Source organism: Aplysia californica, unplaced genomic scaffold (genome assembly GCF_000002075.1).
Source record: "Aplysia californica isolate F4 #8 unplaced genomic scaffold, AplCal3.0 scaffold00263, whole genome shotgun sequence".
Lineage (NCBI taxonomy): Eukaryota > Metazoa > Mollusca > Gastropoda > Aplysiida > Aplysiidae > Aplysia > Aplysia californica.
In genome coordinates this window covers 244,616-263,687 of record NW_004797533.1, presented here as the reverse complement: position 1 = coordinate 263,687, position 19,072 = coordinate 244,616, and the positions used below count along the sequence as shown (strand labels likewise).

The 19,072-nt window shown below is 39.5% G+C and overlaps 1 protein-coding gene across 1 annotated transcript; it reads right to left on the bottom strand.

The window, feature by feature from the left end:
* Positions 1-1,482: 1,482 nt before the first annotated feature.
* Positions 1,483-19,069, bottom strand: LOC101847881 (28S ribosomal protein S5, mitochondrial). Its single transcript, XM_005100859.3, has 13 exons — positions 18,962-19,069; positions 15,297-15,377; positions 14,181-14,300; positions 13,414-13,565; positions 12,606-12,669; positions 11,967-12,001; positions 10,441-10,531; positions 8,722-8,768; positions 8,375-8,432; positions 7,860-7,922; positions 6,522-6,661; positions 5,896-6,066; positions 1,483-1,785 (listed from the first exon to the last, which is right to left on the bottom strand). Exons 1-13 carry the CDS (start codon positions 19,047-19,049, stop codon positions 1,606-1,608), a joined length of 1,290 nt encoding a protein of 429 aa, XP_005100916.2. The 5' UTR covers positions 19,050-19,069; the 3' UTR covers positions 1,483-1,605.
* Positions 19,070-19,072: the final 3 nt, after the last annotated feature.

Sequence of the window (19,072 nt, the reverse complement as noted above, 5' to 3'; positions counted from 1 at the left end):
AGCTGAGATAGCTCTGAGAGATACCCTGGCAATAACAGGTGATCAACGAAGATATTCTGATGGACTCCTTCAATCCTATTAGCTTCCTACACGAGGTGAGATTGAGGTCTTGTTTTTGTTTTAGTAGAGATTTTACGGAGCTCGCAACTGCATAAGGCCATAAGAGTATGAGCTCCTGGAGATTAGAGGTGTTACAAGAGAGTAACAAACATAAAAAAGAAGAAGGGGAGATAAGGACGATAGACGTTAGATAGGAAAGAAGAAGCAGACCACACGAGAGCACCCGCCAACCACCAACGATTGAGGTCTCAGACCAACAAAAATGATGTAATCTTGTGTATCAGATTACTTTTTTACTTTTAGCATAATGTCATTGAAAATTACTGTGTTATTAACAACATCATACCCTAGTCTACCTGCCAAATTTTAAGAAATTGAATCGCCCAAAATTCCCTCAGTGGTTGACTGGGGTATGTATGTATGTATAGTATGCCGTAAAACCCTATACATACATACATACATACATACCCTAGTCAACCACTGAGGGAATTTTGGGTGATTCAATTTCTTAAAATTTGGCAGGTACACGATGTGTGGAAGAAACTACGATCCATAAAATACCTGTTACATATTTTTTTTTTAAATTGTTTTAAAACCTTCAAAAGCACAGCTGTTGCTCAACAGTCAAGTCAATCCACCCCCTTAAAAATTGAACTCCTTTAAAAAATTGATGTATTTTTTTTATAGTAAAAAGGACATGGCATGTATGTTGGGTTACATATCATCAGGAGAAAAAATTTGCACTAGCATTCAGAAACTTGAAAACCGTGAGCCTGTTCACTCTTACTATAAGTACAACCCCCTATCTACTTAATTTGAGCATTCAGGACCTCGTCCAATGTGTCCATCTTAAGATTTTTTTTTTTTTTTAAAGCAGATATTTTAGCAAGTCGATCTCTCAAGTCTGAACCAAAACTCTTTAAACTTAAAATATTTCAAAAGCAACCTGAAAAAAACCACCAGAAAAATCATTAATCAAAATTCTTGTTGAACACAGCTTTATTTCATTTCTGAAGATGGAACATGAAAGTAAACCAAAACAGAAAACATCACTCTCTATGGAATATAGCCAGTTCTCTTTCCAAAACTCACTAATTCAGGTACCGGTACAAATACATCCTGTTCTCTCAAGAGCAAGCAGGCAGCCACATACACATATACACATAAGCAGATGCACACGCACATGCCCACGCATGCACACATGCAAGCGCACACCCACACACACACACTCACGTACATCCTCAGACACACACACATCCTCAGCAGAGACACACTCAACACACACATACACACAAACAAACACACACTCACATACTCAGACACACTCCTCAGACACACACACACACACACACATCCTCATACACACACACATACACACACGTGCACGCACAAACACACACACACACACATCCTCAAACACACACACCCGTGCACACACACACACACACACACACACACACACACACACACACACACACACACTCACTCACTCCGCAAACTGAAAGACACCTTCCACACAGCAGAAACCCACACAGCATTGAGTCATCACTTCAAGGGCTTCGCCCGCTGCTTCAACTCCTCCGAGGAAGGCTCCAGCCCATAGATCATCCTCTGGTACCGTGCCTGCACCTGGTTCCTGTCTCGGTTGTTCTTCAGGTAAGTCCTCCAGTGAGCCTCGGTCTGCCGATGAAGCCTCAGGGGGTCTTCCGCCTTCTTCAGAGGAATCTGAAAGGGTGGAGAGGAAAACAGAACCAAAAAAAGTTTAGTTTTAGTAGACGTTTCGCTGTGTTTGCAACTACAAAAGGTCATATGAGCGCCACAAGATTAGAGGTGTTACAAGAGTGTAACAAACATAAAAAAGAAGAAGGGGAGAAAAGGACGATAGATGTTGTTTGATAGGAAAGAAGAAGCAAACCACACCAGAGCACCCGCCAACCACTCACAGAGGTATGGTATGACATAACACTCATAACTGTGAGGATGAAGGTTCAAGGGTTCAAGGTTCAGCTTGTCAAAACGTTTAGTGTTTTAGCACCTATTAAAATGGCAGCTTGAACTGCATGCTTCCAGGAAATTGAGTTTAGTTTTAGTAGAGGTTTTACGGCACTCGCAACTGCATAAGTTCATATGAGCGCCAAAAGATTAGGTATTACAAACATAAAAAAGAAGAAGGGGAGATAAGGACGATAGATGTTTGATAGGAAAGAAGAAGCAAATCACACCAGAGAATCCGCCAAGCACCCACAGGAAATTGAGATTGTTTCAGAATGCATCAGGTCCGCAGGGGTAATGATATATATAGAATGTTAAGCTCATGCAGCTTGCTGTTGAGCGGGAATTTGCCCAGTACAAATGCAATAAATTTATCATTATTATTATCATAACAATAAGTATTATTATTAATATTATTACTATCATTATCATCATCACCATCATTATTAATACCATCATTACATTGTAGTATACCCAAACACCACATCAGTACTGGTTTCCAAAAAGCAGTGGGCCTACCCAGCTTTTGATTTTTTAGTAGAGGTTTTTTGGCGCTCGCGACTGCATAAGGTCATATGAGCGCCAGAAGATTAGAGGTGTTACAAGAGAGTAACAAACATAAAAAAGAAGAAGGGGGGATAAGGACAATAGATGTTTCATAGGAAAGAAGAAGCAAACCACACCAGAGCACCCATCAACCACCCACACCCAGCTTTTGGCCTACCATAAGATTGCTGCACACGTGTACAAAGACTCCACCTGCCCCAGAGATCGCCCACACTGTAGCCCTCCTTGTTTAGTTTAGTTAACAAGAATTTTATGGCGCACCATACTGCAGAAATTCATAATTATGAGCGAGCACAGCCCTCGTCAAATAACACTGCCTGCAATTATCGTGTCACAGAGTTCACCAACTGCTTGACCAAAAGGGGCTTTTTATCGATCATTTCTACTTTCGTCCATCTTCTACACCCACATTTCCTCTTTAAAATCCATTAACAGACAAATCACACCAGACAAACAGAGTAAGCAGCTAAGCATAAGAGATTATGAACTTATATCCGACAAAGCTGACAACCACCGCACCATTAAGTGCTGTTACGTGTTAGTTTAGGTTTAGTAGAGGTTTTACGGCGCTCGTAACAGCATAAGGTCATATGAGTGCTAGAAGATTAGAGGTGTTACAAGAGAGTAACAAACATAAAAAAGAAAAAGGGGAGATAAGGACGATAGATGTTTGATAGGAAAGAAGAAGCAAACCACACCAGAGCACCCGCCAACCACCCACTCTCCCAATATTTAAAGCAATAAACCATTACAGGACAGGAGGAGCAACCAATCAAAGCACAGCGAAATTTGCTCATCTCACTTACGCAATATAATAAAAGCAAGAGTCAAATCAAATCCTGGCACGACCTTTAAAAACAATTTCGAACTTAGACATCAAAGGAACATATTAAAATGGAAAGAAGGGGATTGGGGGTTTTTTGGTCCTGATATTTTCTTTATTAGCTTTTCCAAAAGCTCTAACACAGTTTTCAAACAAAGCAAAAAGTTGCAGAATGAAGAAATATATTTCATTCAACTGTTCTCATAAAATACAATCAATAATGCTGACAACCACCAAGAAATGGTGAAAATTATTTTCAAAATTACAGTGGAGTCCCCTTAATAAATCGAACATGATAAATCCGGAAACAGCAGTAAACTGAAAGAGAATAAAATCCCCAACCCTTGTCCTCATATTTGAGCAACCTCCCTAAATTGAAAATCCATAGATTTCAGTTTACGTAGACTCCAATGTATCCCAATACTCTAGCCGAGCAGAAGATGCGAGTGAGTACACTGGTGGTCACAGGAAACAAACAGGGATTGGCCGGTAAGTGATTAGAACAACTATTTTTAACCCTATCCGTACGTCCTGTTTTACTATCGTATCCATATGACGTGGGGAACTCTGTGCCACCACTTTTCAAAGAGGAAATTTACTCGTTCATCCGATCCGTACTCTTTGCATAGCAGTCTGTCAAAATGATTTTTTGAGAAATACTGAAAGTCTCAAAGAGATCATCGCACTAGAAGTATTCTAAAATGTGAAGAATACAACCCAGGGAGTACAAAATTACCCCAGGGAGTACAAAATTACCCCAGGGCGTACGGATAGGGTTAGAGGTGGGACCTCCAAGTTTAAAACATCCATCTCAGAAAACACTGAGCCAAATGGGAAATTTGTGTAAAGTGCTTTTCCCCCAAAGACACAATGTTGGACCGAGCTGATGCTTGAACCCTTAGCGGTCGGCTTCCATTGAGATCGCAGCAAGGGGAACAAAAAGGAAACAGAAAGTGACTTCAACATGCAATGTTTTTGCTTGAACTGTTTAGACCCATTAACACCTCATTAGACAAGTGGGTAGTTGGATTGCGGCATTACTTGGTCCTACTTTTTTTTACTTATCCTCAATTTAGGCTCTAAGACTTGCAACAATAAGGTCGTGGGTGTGAATACCATCAAGAGCCTGACATTGTGTCCCTGGAAAAGGCTTTTTATGAGAATTCACCCGAGCGGGAATGGGTACCCGCCTCTCTACAGTGAAAGATCTTGTCAATTTGTTAGTGCAGAGCAAAATTCTTTGCCATATCGACAGACCGAAGGGCTAGAACCCAAATGGCCGCTGGATCGGAAAAGTAAGTAAAGTAAAGTTAGTGCAGAGCAAATGCAATCCACAGCTTGCACTGTATGCTTCCTGGGAAGCCGAGAATGTTTCAGAGAAGGTTCCTGAGTGTTGAAGGGTTTGCTAGGGTAACCACAGCTGTAAAGTGCATAGAGCATGCTGTAGAGCATAGATATGTGCCAAATAAATGTGATTATGAATTTTGATTAAGATTATTATTATCATCACTATTTTTATTATTATTATTATTATTATTATTATTAGCTTCTGTCTGACCGTCTTGCTCTATCCCACGGCTAAATAACCGTTATCACGCAGACATACTTCTCTTTACTTTAGCGTGTGTTAGTGGTGCAGAAGTTACATGTGGATGGTTGGCGGGTGCTCTGGTGCGGTTTGCTTCTTCTTTCCTATCAAACATCTATCGTCTTTATCTCCCCTCCTTCTTTTTTGTGTTTGTTACTCTCTTGTAACACCTCTAATCTTCGGCACTTATATGACCTTATTGTGTTGCAAGTGCCGTAAAACACTTACTAATACTAAAACTAAAAGAAGTTAGGTTCTACACCATTGCATGTAGACAATGTAAGTTCAATTCCCCAGTTGGGAGATTTTATTTAGCAAATATCTCCATCTGTCTTCTGGGATGTTATATCCTCAGCTCCGGTTGGCTCTGACAGCCAGGGTCAACGTAGCCAGCCTCCAAAGTGATCTAAACTGTGCTGATGCACATCATCATCCAGTGCCAGATCTGCGGCATACATCGATGATCGGGGTTTTCCATTCATTCCGTAGCTCGGATGCTCCTAAAAAAGCTACGTCTCCCTAATCTTTCCCCGTTACCCATTTGTTTAGGTTCCCTAAGTAGATTGCTCTGGACCTACCCCTGCCTAGTTTACCTTCAATTTCGCCATTGAGATCAAGATGCTTAATACTTTTATGTCTATTCAGGTGTCCCAAAAACAGCATTTGTCGTTTCCTGATTGCTTTTAACGGTGAGCTTCCCAAGTGGGCTTTATCAAGCACTACCTCATTTCATTTCTTTTCCTTCCATGACATTTTCAGCGGTCTCCTAAGAAACTGCATTTCTGTTGCTTCTATTATATTTTCGCTGTCTTTAGTGATTTGATGCGCAGAAAAGACTAAAAACAATAACTGGACGAGTACATACCTTGCCATCTTCGTAGTACATGTTGTCAAAGTCAAAAGCCTCCTCCTTGATAGGCTCCAGGTTTACTTCCCCGTGTGAGGGCGATGCCACCACGACTGGCACATTCTCCAGCTCAGGTCGGAACTCCACCACGTGAAGCTTCACACGGTCTGCCAGGCTCTGGTGCGTCTCCTGGGGACGGGACAACAACACAACCACATTATGTCTTAGACCCATGACAACATGGAATGCCCTAACCAGCTTATTAACGTTTACAGGATACGAATGAGAAGATAAAAATCTCAGTTATTTCATCTAAAAGTACTAAAAGAATGTTGTCTCTCTACTTGTAACCCATAAGAACACGCACACACACATAACTAAATCCCATACTCTGCCTTGGGGGAAGAAGAACAAACGTGGGTGGTTGGCGGGTGCTCTGGTGTGGTTTGCTCCTTCTTTCCTATCAAACATCTATCATCCTTATCTCCCCTTTTTCTTTTTTATATTCGTTACTCTCCTGTATTGTTGTAACGCCTCAAATCTTCTGGCGCTCATTTGACCTTAAGCAGTTGCGAGCGCCGTTAAACCTCTACTGAAACAAGAGAGAAGAACAAACAGAAGAAAGGAGCCAGCATCTCATCTACCTGTTCCATGAGTCCACGGAAGAAACCCTTGCAGATATTCTGTACATTCCCATCACTACCTTCAACCTTTGCCTGCAGATCTTGAATACCAATGATCTCACAGATGGTCTTGATGATTCTGTGGCAGTCTAAACCATAACCTGTCAAAGAAACAAATGAAAAGATTAAATAATAATGAAATCATTGAGGGCATTTAAATAAAATTACAATTTTTACTAAAGGGAAAAAAGACAAGGAAGAGAAAAAAACAGAAAAAAATTATATGGAGGAAAAATAAAAGAGAGAGAGAGAGAGAGAAAGAGAGAGAGAGAGAGAGAGAGAGAGACAGACAGAGAGACAGAGAGAGAGAGAGAGAGAGAGAGAGAGAGAGAGAGAGAGAGAGAGAGGAGGGGGGGGGGCACAAAGAAAGAATGCAAGTTTAAGTAAATAAAGTCTTCACAGCTGTTAACATGGCAACAAATTTTCGTCTATAAAAAGAACTAAAAATTCCAATCAGCAAGACACAAGATGTGCTGTCATGACCGAAATTCCAATTCAATAAGCTTCTGAGCTAAATCTAGACACACATTTCTGAATACCTAAACCTTTTTTCAAAAGTTTCTGACAAAACGAAATGAGGACTTTTTTATTCTTCCTGAGTGCAAGAAAGTTTCTCTATAAAAGAATTGTCAAAAAAGCAACTCAGCAAAACTAAACAAAATTTATTTCTGACATATTCTAATTGTTGATGTAAACTGTTAACAAAAGCCTGTTGCCCACATATATATCACCCACATCTTATAGTTATAGCTCTGCTCACCCCATTCTCAAACAACAGTAAACATCATCACAGCCCTTCATAATTTGGCTACAAGAGAGTGTTCTCATGGACACGAAAAGTTCACAGCCAACAAAGCAGCAAGGAATACACAACTTTCTGCAGTCTCCTTCAGAGAGATGTAAAAAGAGCCCAAACTTTAGTAGTTTAGCAAGAGTTTTACAGCACTTGCAAGACAATAAGGTCATATAAGAGCCGAAGAATAGATGTATTACAAGAGAGTAACATACACAAAAAAGAAGGAGGGGAGAAAAGGACGACAGATGTTTGATAGGAAAGAAGGAGCAAACCATACCAGAGCACTCACCAACCACCCACAACTTACAACAGAAGAAACTTGAGATATCAGAGTAGGGCTTCCTCATTCTCTATACAGCCTCAACAAATGTACAGTAGGCCTATATGGATCTCCCACATTAAAAATGAAAACTGCTTTTGCACACCGCTGTACTTACTAAACTATGCTACAGAATCACAAGTCGTGAAACACTATTAGAACACGATTGGTCCTTGACATTTACCTTTTGGCATTTTTTCAACAAATATCTTGGTCCTCCCTTCAGTGACAGCAAAGTTGTGAAACACTGTGGAAAAATGATAAATACAATTTACTGGCTGCATTCATGTTTGACATTCAGAACCACATTAACTACCATAGTTTCAAAATGCAGAAAAGATCAACATGCATCGGAGAGAACGAATTGTAAAGTGCAAAAAAAAGGTTTTTACAAAATATATAAAAAAAACAAGAATGGTGGAGTATTGAAGAATCTGCTTTTGAAAAATAGTCCTCATCACGAGAGTGCTTTCTCTCCAAACATGAATTTCACAAGTGTACACAGAACAAAAGCACAAAAAAAGAAGCCACTATCCCAGCTTCCTCCATCTCCATCTCTAAGCGGTGTTGATTTGAAACACATTTTATTTAATGCTAAAAAACAAAAGAAAAAATGTTTGAGAAATCAGTTCAGCTTATATATATGCAAGCCCTCCCTCCAAGCCAAATATACAATGCAAAAAAAAAATCCTCACAAACCTGTGTGGCCTTCATACAGCTCTATGAACTGCAGCCTCTGACCTGCCATATTCTTTGCCTGCAAAATAATGAGAAGAAGAATTATAAGGTGCATACAAGATAAACATCAAGTTCAGAGCATATATATATGAAGCCAAAAGATCATATCAAAATGCGACAAAAAAACAAGTGCTGGAGACATCCTCTTTTCAGGGCAAACTGAAGCTTCATTAGTAGCAGACAGCTATATAACATTCCAACAGTACTAGGGTACATATTTCAAGTTAGATCTAATCCTTGGGTGCAGAAGATTTTTTTCATTTTTTTCTCAAATCTTAAATTACATGAAAGATATAAATGTTACTAACCTTTCGCAAAGCTGCCTTTCCCATAGGAGACTTTGCAACAGCATAGCCTGAAACATGACGGTAAATACAAAAAATGATTCTAATTTCCTGTCATACACAAATTTATGCATATCTTCCAATCTTCAGAATCCCCTACTCCCCCAAAGCACATGGACTTTGCAAAACTTTTCTAGCTGTCTGCCAAGCCAAAGCGCATTTTAATTTCGTGGTGTCCAGGAGGTAGAGTTCTTTGACTTTCATCAGGCCACAACGTCCTCTAAAAGGCACTCTTAAGTATGTTATGGACACATCAACCGTTCATCCGGCCTTGCCAAGAGGATCCTGCAAGGCAGCATCCAGGGAAAATGGAGCAGAGGTAGAACGAAGAAGAGTTGGGAGGACAACATCAAGGAATGGACAGGCCTGGAACTCAAAGACACGCTCAGGAAAGCAGAAAACCGGAAGGAGAGGTTGAAGCTGGTGGCCAAATCTTCAAAAGCGCCCTGACAGACATCCAGTCTATGGGATAGGTGAAGGTGAAGGAAGTATGTTGTTTTAGGACTTCGAATAAACAGCTCACCAAAAAAAATCCAGTTCTTTTTTGTTACTTCCAATGAAGAAGGTGCCACTAACATGCAGAACATTCACATCAGACTAGTATGTTGATTTCCAAGTCTGAAAAGACTAGGGGCTAGATTCTACTAAAGGGTAAGGAGTGAGAAACACCTGGCAGAAACCAAGAAATATCCAGCATAAACCTTTTGTTGAACCAAACACTGTGGCATGAGAAGCCAACCCTAAGCTTAAAAACTTCCTACAGAATAATTGTACTTGTACACCACTGAACACTTTGCAGTCACTTGGCGGCGCAATAATGCCCCGGTGAAAATTACCCCCTCTGGTTACTTCTGCGGGAGGCCCGAGAAGTCTGTTGCAGTCGCTCTCCTGGCTGGGTGACCTGATAGGTTATTTGGAACTGCTGGCAGTGTGACTGCAAAGTGTGAAAACCTTGTAGACTTTAGAGGTCTTTCAGTACACAAGCTACTAAACACTTGATTTTCCTCCTAACAACCTGTCTATGAAAACACAAACCCCGAGACAGAGTAAAGTTTTAACTGACAAGACAAGGTATTGTTTGTCATTGGTTGTTCAATTATAGCTTAATTTAACCATCAACAGAAAGTCTTAAGTCAATCCAAGTCTAGTCAGTCTTTGGAAAAATTGTCTTTTTCTCAGACAACTGTCCTGAACAACGTCCAATAACTTTACCTTATTTCTTCAGTATTCTCCACAAGACCTCAGCCTCAGAGCTAGTCAACTGAAGACACTTCAATCAACAGTCCTTTGATTTGAACAAACATGGCAGAAAATTTATCTATTTCATGTCTTTTAGACTGGTAGACTAGTACACTGTCAGTGAAACAAAAACAGCTATATATAAGAGAAAGCGACACAGAGGAGGGAGTACTTAACCCTATCCGTACGCCCTGGGGTCATTTTGTACCCCCGAGGTTGTATTCTTCACATTTTAGAATACTTCTAGTACAAAGATCTCTTTGAAGCTTTCGGTATTTCTCAAAAAATCATTATGACAGACTGCTAGGCAAGGCGTACGGATAGGATTAACGAGTAAATTTCCTCTTTGGAACGTGGTGGCACAGAGTTCCCCACGTTGTATGGATACGATAGTAAAACATGACGTACGGATAGGGTTAAAAAATAGTTGTTCTAATCACTTACCGGCCAATCCCTGTTTGTTTCCTGTGACCACCAGCGTACTCACTCGCATCTTCCGCCCCAAGTTTCCTGTCATGTGGGAGACCATTTTGTACTGGAAGTATCAAAGACAGTCAAAGTAAGAACTAATTTTTCAAACATATTTAATATATGTACAGAGACATGAGACCCTCAAGTTCATTACATGCAAAACCTTAAAGCTAATAACCATATCCAAGGGTTTATAACAAAATGGAGAAATGAGTCTAAGGCTACAGGCAACCTAAGGGGGCGAATTAAAATTTGGATTTTTGCCCTTAGAGGAGTACAATTTTTGTGTGCTGATCTATTACTTTCTGAGAAACTTAAAGCCCTATTTTGTTATGAAAATGCACAGAGAGAGCAACCATGTTTGGTTTTGGAAATGTTGACTCTTCAGATCTTTGGACAAAAATCACCATTTTCACATTTGCCAAATACTTTTCTTGTTGTTAATTTAAATTAATAATTACGGAACCAACAAACACAACAAAATTATGGCAGGCACAAAGATGGCTTCTAACGTATAAAGACACACTAACTAATCATTTTTTATGCTTCCTCATTTAATTGATAAAAATGGTATTCATTGTATATTTTAGTTAAATATTATTACTACCTATCATTCATATAACCCTCATATAATCAAAAACCAAGCATAAGCCAAAAGCACATTTCATGGTATCAAAATTACCCAACATACAGTTTTATTCATTTCTTTAAACTTTCCAAAACAGTAAACTTTCTTACTATCATTTTCAGAATGCTAATTTTAGTTTTGACATCTTTTCTTGTAACTTTTTCTTCATATTATAATTGCAACTGAATCTACAATATAAACATTACAGGTCAACTCAGATACAGTAGCTGACATTTAATTCAATAATGCACATCATGTGAATGTGAGCAATGTGTAGGGTTGAATTCTTTAAACAATCAAACTTTTATAATACGACAAAATAAAAAAATCCAACAAGGTCATGATCATCAAATTTATACCCATCCCTTACACATGAATGACTGAAAATATACTGACAGAAAAGTTGAGCAGTAACTTGAAAGATGCACTTTATAATTCTATTGAACCAGGTTTTGAAGGTGTCACAATAGAAAACATCTATTGAAGTACAAAAATAGAAGCCACAAAACTCTCTCTATATACCAAGCAAATATCAACATTTTTAAGACTAGCTTTTCATAAATACATGAGAGGAAAACGTTGGTGTCTGACTTTTAACAGTGTGTCCACCAAACAGCTCACCAAAACAAAATTCAGCTTTTTTAAAAACTCTAACATGCAGTCTTTGGGGGGAAAAAATGTGGCAGTCTTTCTTATTATCCTCTACAATTTGCTCAAAACTTTGTGTATTGCTCTTTTTAATTTTTCTGGTGTCACCAACTGTAATTATGGGTGTGAAGAACATAATTACAAACAAAAGAAATGTTTGACCTAATTTCAAGGGCACAGGGTTTAAATCAGACACCAACAATAACTTGACAATGCAACGTACCTCCAACACTTTTGTATCAAAGTCTTCAAATACATCTGAAAAGTAGGAATAAGAACACACCCTGTTACTCAGCTTGCAGGCAGCAAAACTACAATATTCAGTGAACCCCCTCCACGTTTAAGGATATTGCTGCTTACTTACATTTATATTTCAAATAAATCTGATAGCAAACTCATAAAGTCAAAAAGGACTGAGGAATACTCAAATCAACAGTTTTGTCTGCAAAATGGCTTTATTAGCAAAGTAAAAAAAAGGTCTAATTCCATCTCATTGCTACATTTATTTCACAGAAAGTAACAGAGCTTTTATAACATTAAACCCCGAGACAGAACCTCTTTAAGAAACTAAAACCTGAAAGGGGAATTTAATCTATACTAATACAATACTAATACAAAGCTTTTTTTGTGCATTTCTTTAGCTTCTCACGCAATGCTATATCTATTTGTGATGTAAAAACCTATGTCCCATGATTAGACTTTATAAATGTTCTTTTGAGGATCTCAAACTTGGACACTTCTATCAGCCTGTCCCATAATCACGGATGAAAATAATGGCTCCTAATTTCTACAACAATTTTGCCTTTTTGTTTAAGCTATATATATGAGAATCAAGCCAACAGAAAAGTGTCTGTGTACTCACAGTCGTTGATTGGATCAGGTGACCCTATACTAGTCCCAGGATACTTCCTGCCACTGTAGCCTCTCTGGAAAACGAAGTGAAAGGTTCGATTTTACCTCAAGCTTTCGTCAAACACATAAATACTGAATACAATTCCCACTGGAAGTCCTTTCTTAAAGAAAAAAAAGTAGGCAGAAATAGGTGGAACATCAAGCAAAACAAGACAACAAACCGGTGGAAAAAGTGGAGCCAGTTACAAGTACTGATGGTATCCAAGGTCCAGTGTCGGTAAGTACTGGAATTATATTTTGCTATTTTTTGCCCAGCACTAGGACACACTACACACAGCGCACTGCACCCAGTCAGCTGCTGTGCTTTGGACAATCTCCCTTTCTTTCATTGTTACACTTGAATCCTGAAGGCGAAGACTGTCGTCAAGGCTTGGACAAAGGGAAATAATTCAGTATAATTTTGTCCTTAGTCTAGTTATGCAGAATCATTTCCCTTGACGATGGGCAGTCCGTGCAATTTCACAGAGAACCGCACCAACACCCCAATATTGCCAACCCCGCAATACCACTAACTTCATCCCCAGGTTGGCAGTATGACAGTAATCGACTGTACGATCAAATTGGAAATAAGCACTTAACTTAGAGAGTTTTCAAATAAGTTTATAGTATATACAGAAGCACAAAACCCAAGGTACACCGTACCATGACCTCAACCCGTACATACCCACTTCTTAAAAACCTCACATTGTGCCGAACAGTGAAAAATATAAAACTCTAACCAATTCTCAAATGTTCATATAATAGCTTGAGAGCCCTACCTGAAGGGCCGGGATCTTCAGGGTCTTTCTCTTTGGGATCACCGGGGCAGCTGTTTCCTCCTCTTCCTGTGGCTTCACCTGATGAATGTCCACCAGTTTCTTGCCAACAAGGGCTGGACCCGTCAGACCAGGGAATACCATCCCAGACTTTCCTGTGTAGTGCAAAAGAAGCCTCAGTCTTCTTTTTCATTTTCCCTGAAGTTAACTCTTTTCCAGACATAAAAAGGTCGTTACGAAAAAAAAATAACTTGCTCCCCAAACAGGACATAGCAGGAAAAGACATTATTATTGAGGAAGAATTTTTTTTCTGCGATTATGAAAAGTGCGCGTTCATGTCAAAGGCAGTCAACATAAGATGTCAGGAACACTGGGAGATTTTCTGCTCGCAGGGACCAAAAGGAACCAAAGGGTAATTTGATCAAAATTACTTTCCAAGTAGTCATACGGTTTCATGTCTTCAGCTTCAGTTTCAATAGCAATTTTTATAGAAATAATTTTTTGGGCATTTTTTTTTCGAGCTTGAATCGAATCAGGTGGGGGTAATTAAGCAATGTCTATTAGACGCCACTCCAGAAAAAGCCAGTCCTATATTTAGATTCCCTATTCACTATGCTTCTGACATGTTTCGCTTGAGCTGAAATTGAAGTGAACAAAATCAAATGAGAGAGTATCAAAGGAAAAATAAGCCAATTATTACTTAAGGATTTCAAAATCTCTTTACAGTGCAATTCTGCAATAGCAGTGAAATCGATTTTTTTTAAACTCACCCATTCCAATTCTCTGCCCTCTGTTTAGATCCAGCTTCCGCTTCACACTTTTCCCACGTCCTCTCTTTCTACCTGCATTGCTGACACTCGTCACACCCTCCCACAACTCATTCGCTGTCACTGAAAATAGAACAAAAAATAAATCAATTTAGGAAAAAACAGACAAATCTCTCTTTTATATATACAAATCTCTTTTCCGAAAGAAGTAACAACATACATTTGGCATTTAGTCACATTAAAACACTAAACAAACTTCAAGATTTTAAAAAATGTACTGAAAGTTGGGTAAACTACAACAACATCAGATTTGATTTTTTTTTTTTTTTTTTTTTTAATTGGGATATAATTTCTTGTTACCTAGCAAAAAAAAAATTTTTTTTTTAATCCACATATTTGACGAGGAAGCAAATTAGGACAAAATGGCACAGACAAAGAAAAGAAGTTTGGAAATATCAATAACCTTTTTAAAAATGAATCTCTTTTTGAAACTGCACAACCAGCACAGGTGGATTGAAAGATTAATCAACACTCTAACTTATTTAACAAACTCCGCAACAGCTTGTTAAGGAAAAATTTTATCCATGGCACGGGAACATATTAGACATATCCTCTACAAGCCTGCATCCACAAGGCAAGCTGTCACCTGTAACCCATGGACGAAGGAGGAGAGAAGAATACTTAAGAGAACCTAGATATGTATATACATACAAACATGCAAAGAGGACCAGAAATTCCTACTGACAATTAGAGTGACTGTCCAACAATCATGATGGCAGTAGAGGGTTTTTTTGGAGTCCAGCAGGAGCCAAAGCAGAAGAACAAACAAAATCTAAGCTCTGTCCAATAAACAAAGACTGGTTGTTTTTTTTTATCCTACTCATTTTTATTTCAGGACTGAAGCATATCTTGCACAATTTGAATCGGAAAATTCCCCGACAATTTTCAATAATCAAGCACTCACAGCTCACAAAATGAGTACCTCTTTTTATCCATACATCACAACTGAAACTGAATAAAAAGCATAGTTAACCCATATAGTACCTCATACTTCTGTCTAGGAAAGCTTATACAAATTTTTATATTAAATTAAGCTTTTTCTGCATGTAAGAAGCATACCTTTCCCAACGAAGCTGGTTGAGCAGCGAACAGAAATCAGCGTCAGCTGCCTCGCCGCAATCTGAGACACATTTGGAGAAACTGTAGTTGAAAAGAAGAAAGAGGAAACAAATATTGTATTAATATAAAATAAATGGGGGGGGGGGGTTTAATAGCTGCTGTACACAAACCAGTGATCAAAGAAATATATCGTAACTTGGGTTGTTGAAATTTTACAGAGAAAAAAAGGCCAAATAAGACATTTTAATGTACTATATACATAGTATGTTTTGTTTTTCTGTTAGATTTGTTTTTTAGGGGGGTTATGTTACAGCACATGATATCCACCCTCTACAATGCTCTTCTATGCACATTACAACTTTTATTACTACCATCAGACCCCAGTACACTCTGAAACTTTCTCGGTTTCCCGGGAAGCATGTAGTGCAAGCAGCCGATTAAACACACATGCGATTAAACGTAGAACAACACAAACTATTTTTAGGTAAGGCAGCCATCTTGTTTGACGTCAAACCGGGATTCCCCTCCGATCACGTGACTACATCTAAATATAGCCAACCACTTGGCACCAAAGATGAAAGTGTCTATATCAATCTTTATCTGCCTTTCGCTGTTGGTAGTTCTGATGGCCGAATGGACAGCATGTCTGTGTTTGAAGTCATGGAATAATTTTATAAGTGTGGGATCGAATCCCAGTCCTGGAAGGTTCTTTTCTTTTTTTTCCTCTTCTCCTCCTCCCACCTGACAAACAGTTTGTCCCATAAATTATAATTTGTTGCTTTGTAGTTTTTTTTTATTTATGCAGTGATGAAGCATGCAGAAGGGGGGGAGGAAGGGATGGGGGGGGTAATCCTCCAGCGTCTTTACGGCAGTTTTCGTGTGGTTAATTGTCTTTGCGTTTACCGGGTTTCAATTTCAAGCATCAGCGTTCTTACTGTTCCGAGCTTCAACGACCTAAGCGATCTTCCATCATGTCCAAGTACTGAACTAGGAATTCCGAAATGTCCTTCACATACAGAAAACACGTCATACCATGCGGTACCTCCACGGCCTTCTTAAAATAGTCTCTGGGTATCCCAGGAAGTGATGACATCACATTACTAAAATTAGCAGCCTATCAGGAGGATGCGTCGTTCTACGTTTTAGCATGTTATTAAACTATTAAACACAAACAAACTGACAAGATCTTTCACTGTTTAGATCTAGATCTAGCTATAACCGGGTACCCATTGAGCATATTTTTTGCTCATCATTGTACTTTCCTATGGCAGTGGTGTGAACTCTGTTTAAATTGGAGTTCTGTATTCATTTACCGAGCATTTTAAAAGCAGTGCAATATAAATACTTTTTTATAGGAAGTGGTTATTCTCACCCAAGGTCCAGCATATCTCGCTATTCTCACCCCCTCGTTTTACCGTAAATGACCCAAGAGGGATCAGAGCTGAGGTTAGCGGACGTGACCCTGGGGTGTCAGGGCTGATGCAGCATCGTGTTCATCACTGTTTGTGTGTCCGAATAGTCGAATAGTCACAGTCAGGATTGTCAGTTTGGAGCCAAATCCCAGAAATTTGTCTCTTTTGGATTGTGTCTGGCCCAGAGAATTTCATTTAGCTCTCTGGTTCTTTTTTTGGCTCCAAATTCCAAATGTTCAAGAAGAAAGAGAAAGAAGAGGCAAGGGAAAAAAAAAAAAAAGAAAAAAAAATTGAAAGAATTTTACGAGCTTGAATTGCTTTTTTTATATTAGTTGTTTTTTGTTGTTGTTTTTTTGGGGGTTTTTTGTTGTTTTTTTCATTGTTAAACTAGAATCTATGCCCTCGCCCACTTGGTCTGAATAATTTATTTATTATATAACAAACCCTTCTACCGTCGAGCAAGAGCATAAGTCTCGTACTCATGTCTCGTTACGTTAGTACCCCCGCTCTCTGTTCCATGAATCATAATTTATTGAGTGCAGGCAGAGAGGCCTGCCATCATTAAGTGTGTAAACAACGAATGGTCCGGCCTTTGACCTGTCCCACATCACACGCAGTATTAGCGTCTGTAGTGTGTCTTTTTTTTTAACTGGAGAGGCGAAAAATGTTTTATTGGCCTGCAAGAGGTCAGAGTCAGGGGAGAGTCCTCGCCTCATGCCCGCATCGAGGTGGCAGCTATTCTCACCGGGGGAGAGAGAGAGAGAGAGAGGAGTAGCACGAGAACTTCCGGGCAAAACAAAAAGGCGACCCGCGTAGTTCGGCACGATTCGAAAAGTTAAATAGCCGTAGCATCAAATTAATTTACTTTTGTGTTTTAACATCATTTTTTCTCTTTGTTTTTGTCAATTTGATCGTCCACATCGATAGGTCACAGTATTCAGAAAGAGACAGAGAAAGAGAGAGGAGGAGTAGATCTTGCGAGAACTTCCGGGCAAAACAAAATGGCGACACGCGTAGTTCGGCTCAATTCGAAAAGTAAAGCGTCTTTGTAGACGATCAAATTAGCTTACTTGTGCTATAACGTCATTTTTTCTTTGCTTTTTTGTCAATTTGATCATCCACACCGATAGACAGTATTCCGAAATTAGGAAAAACAGGGTTTTTTTCGCACCGGGTGAGAATAGCCTACGCTGGCAAGTCTCACCCGGGGTGAGAGGTCGATCGTATTTTTATTCTCACCCCGGGTGAGGATAGCCAGTTCCGATTCTAGAATATCTACATGATAAATCTTCGACTTGGAACAGTCCCAGATATTAACTCTTGTCCAGCGTCTGTGCTGAGATGCGAATCTTATCAGCAACCGATTACGTTGGGTGTTCCGGACAGGCCGCCGGGGTCACTCAAGGTGTAATGTTGGTGTACAGCGCGTACGCCAGGAAACGTGTGTTTCCGCCATGAATACCATGGGAGTGTGTTAATCGATGATGAAAATAACGCTCTATCTTTCACAGCTTTCTATTTATAAAGTGTAACAAACACATGAATACCGCGCCCTTTCACAAGCTGATAAGACATTACGAGTATTACGCCCATTCGAATAACCTTCCTAGACGCTCTTGTTGTTATGAGAATGACCTGAGGTTGGAAAGGGGATAATTAGTATCATTTCATACAAAATCAAGCTCATTTGAAAGATTTTGTATAGAAAAATGGAAGTCTTGTTTCCTGACTATCCTTTCGAGCTCATCATGTCTAAGTGGGTAAATTTCTTCTATAATTTCATTGGACGAACATCTAGAGCTACCAACTAGGGGTGTTTTGAATGAGACGTAAGCCTCGATTACGAACCAACGCAGGGTCGCAGGCGGTTCTAGAAGATCACTCAGAAGGCCACAAACGCACACTCAAAAGAAACTCTCAGACTGACGCGCGCACACTTGACCTGCGTGAATGGGGATCCGACTCGGGACCCGAATTTCACGTAAGATGGTACGTGGTGTGCGTGTGCTGAGCCAGGGGCTAGACGGACTCGGGACCCGAATGTAGGCGAGGTGCCGAAATAGGCTTATCGGCCGACATAACACGGCCCTCGCAGGACGAATTAATGGGGACTTCATCCCAACTTACAATACTAAAAATGTTTTATTTATGTAGACACCTCAAGATCTAAATCTAGATATATCTACATAAATCAAAAACATGCAAATCCATGATAAATATCTAGATCCACAGTTAACGTAAAGCATTTAATACCTCCACGACAAACAAAAGGAGTCAAAAGTTTGCTTCTGCTGCAAGCGAGAACACGATAAACACTGGTCGCAGCCATTTTGAAGGACATTGGGCTGAGCCAGATTATCTAGC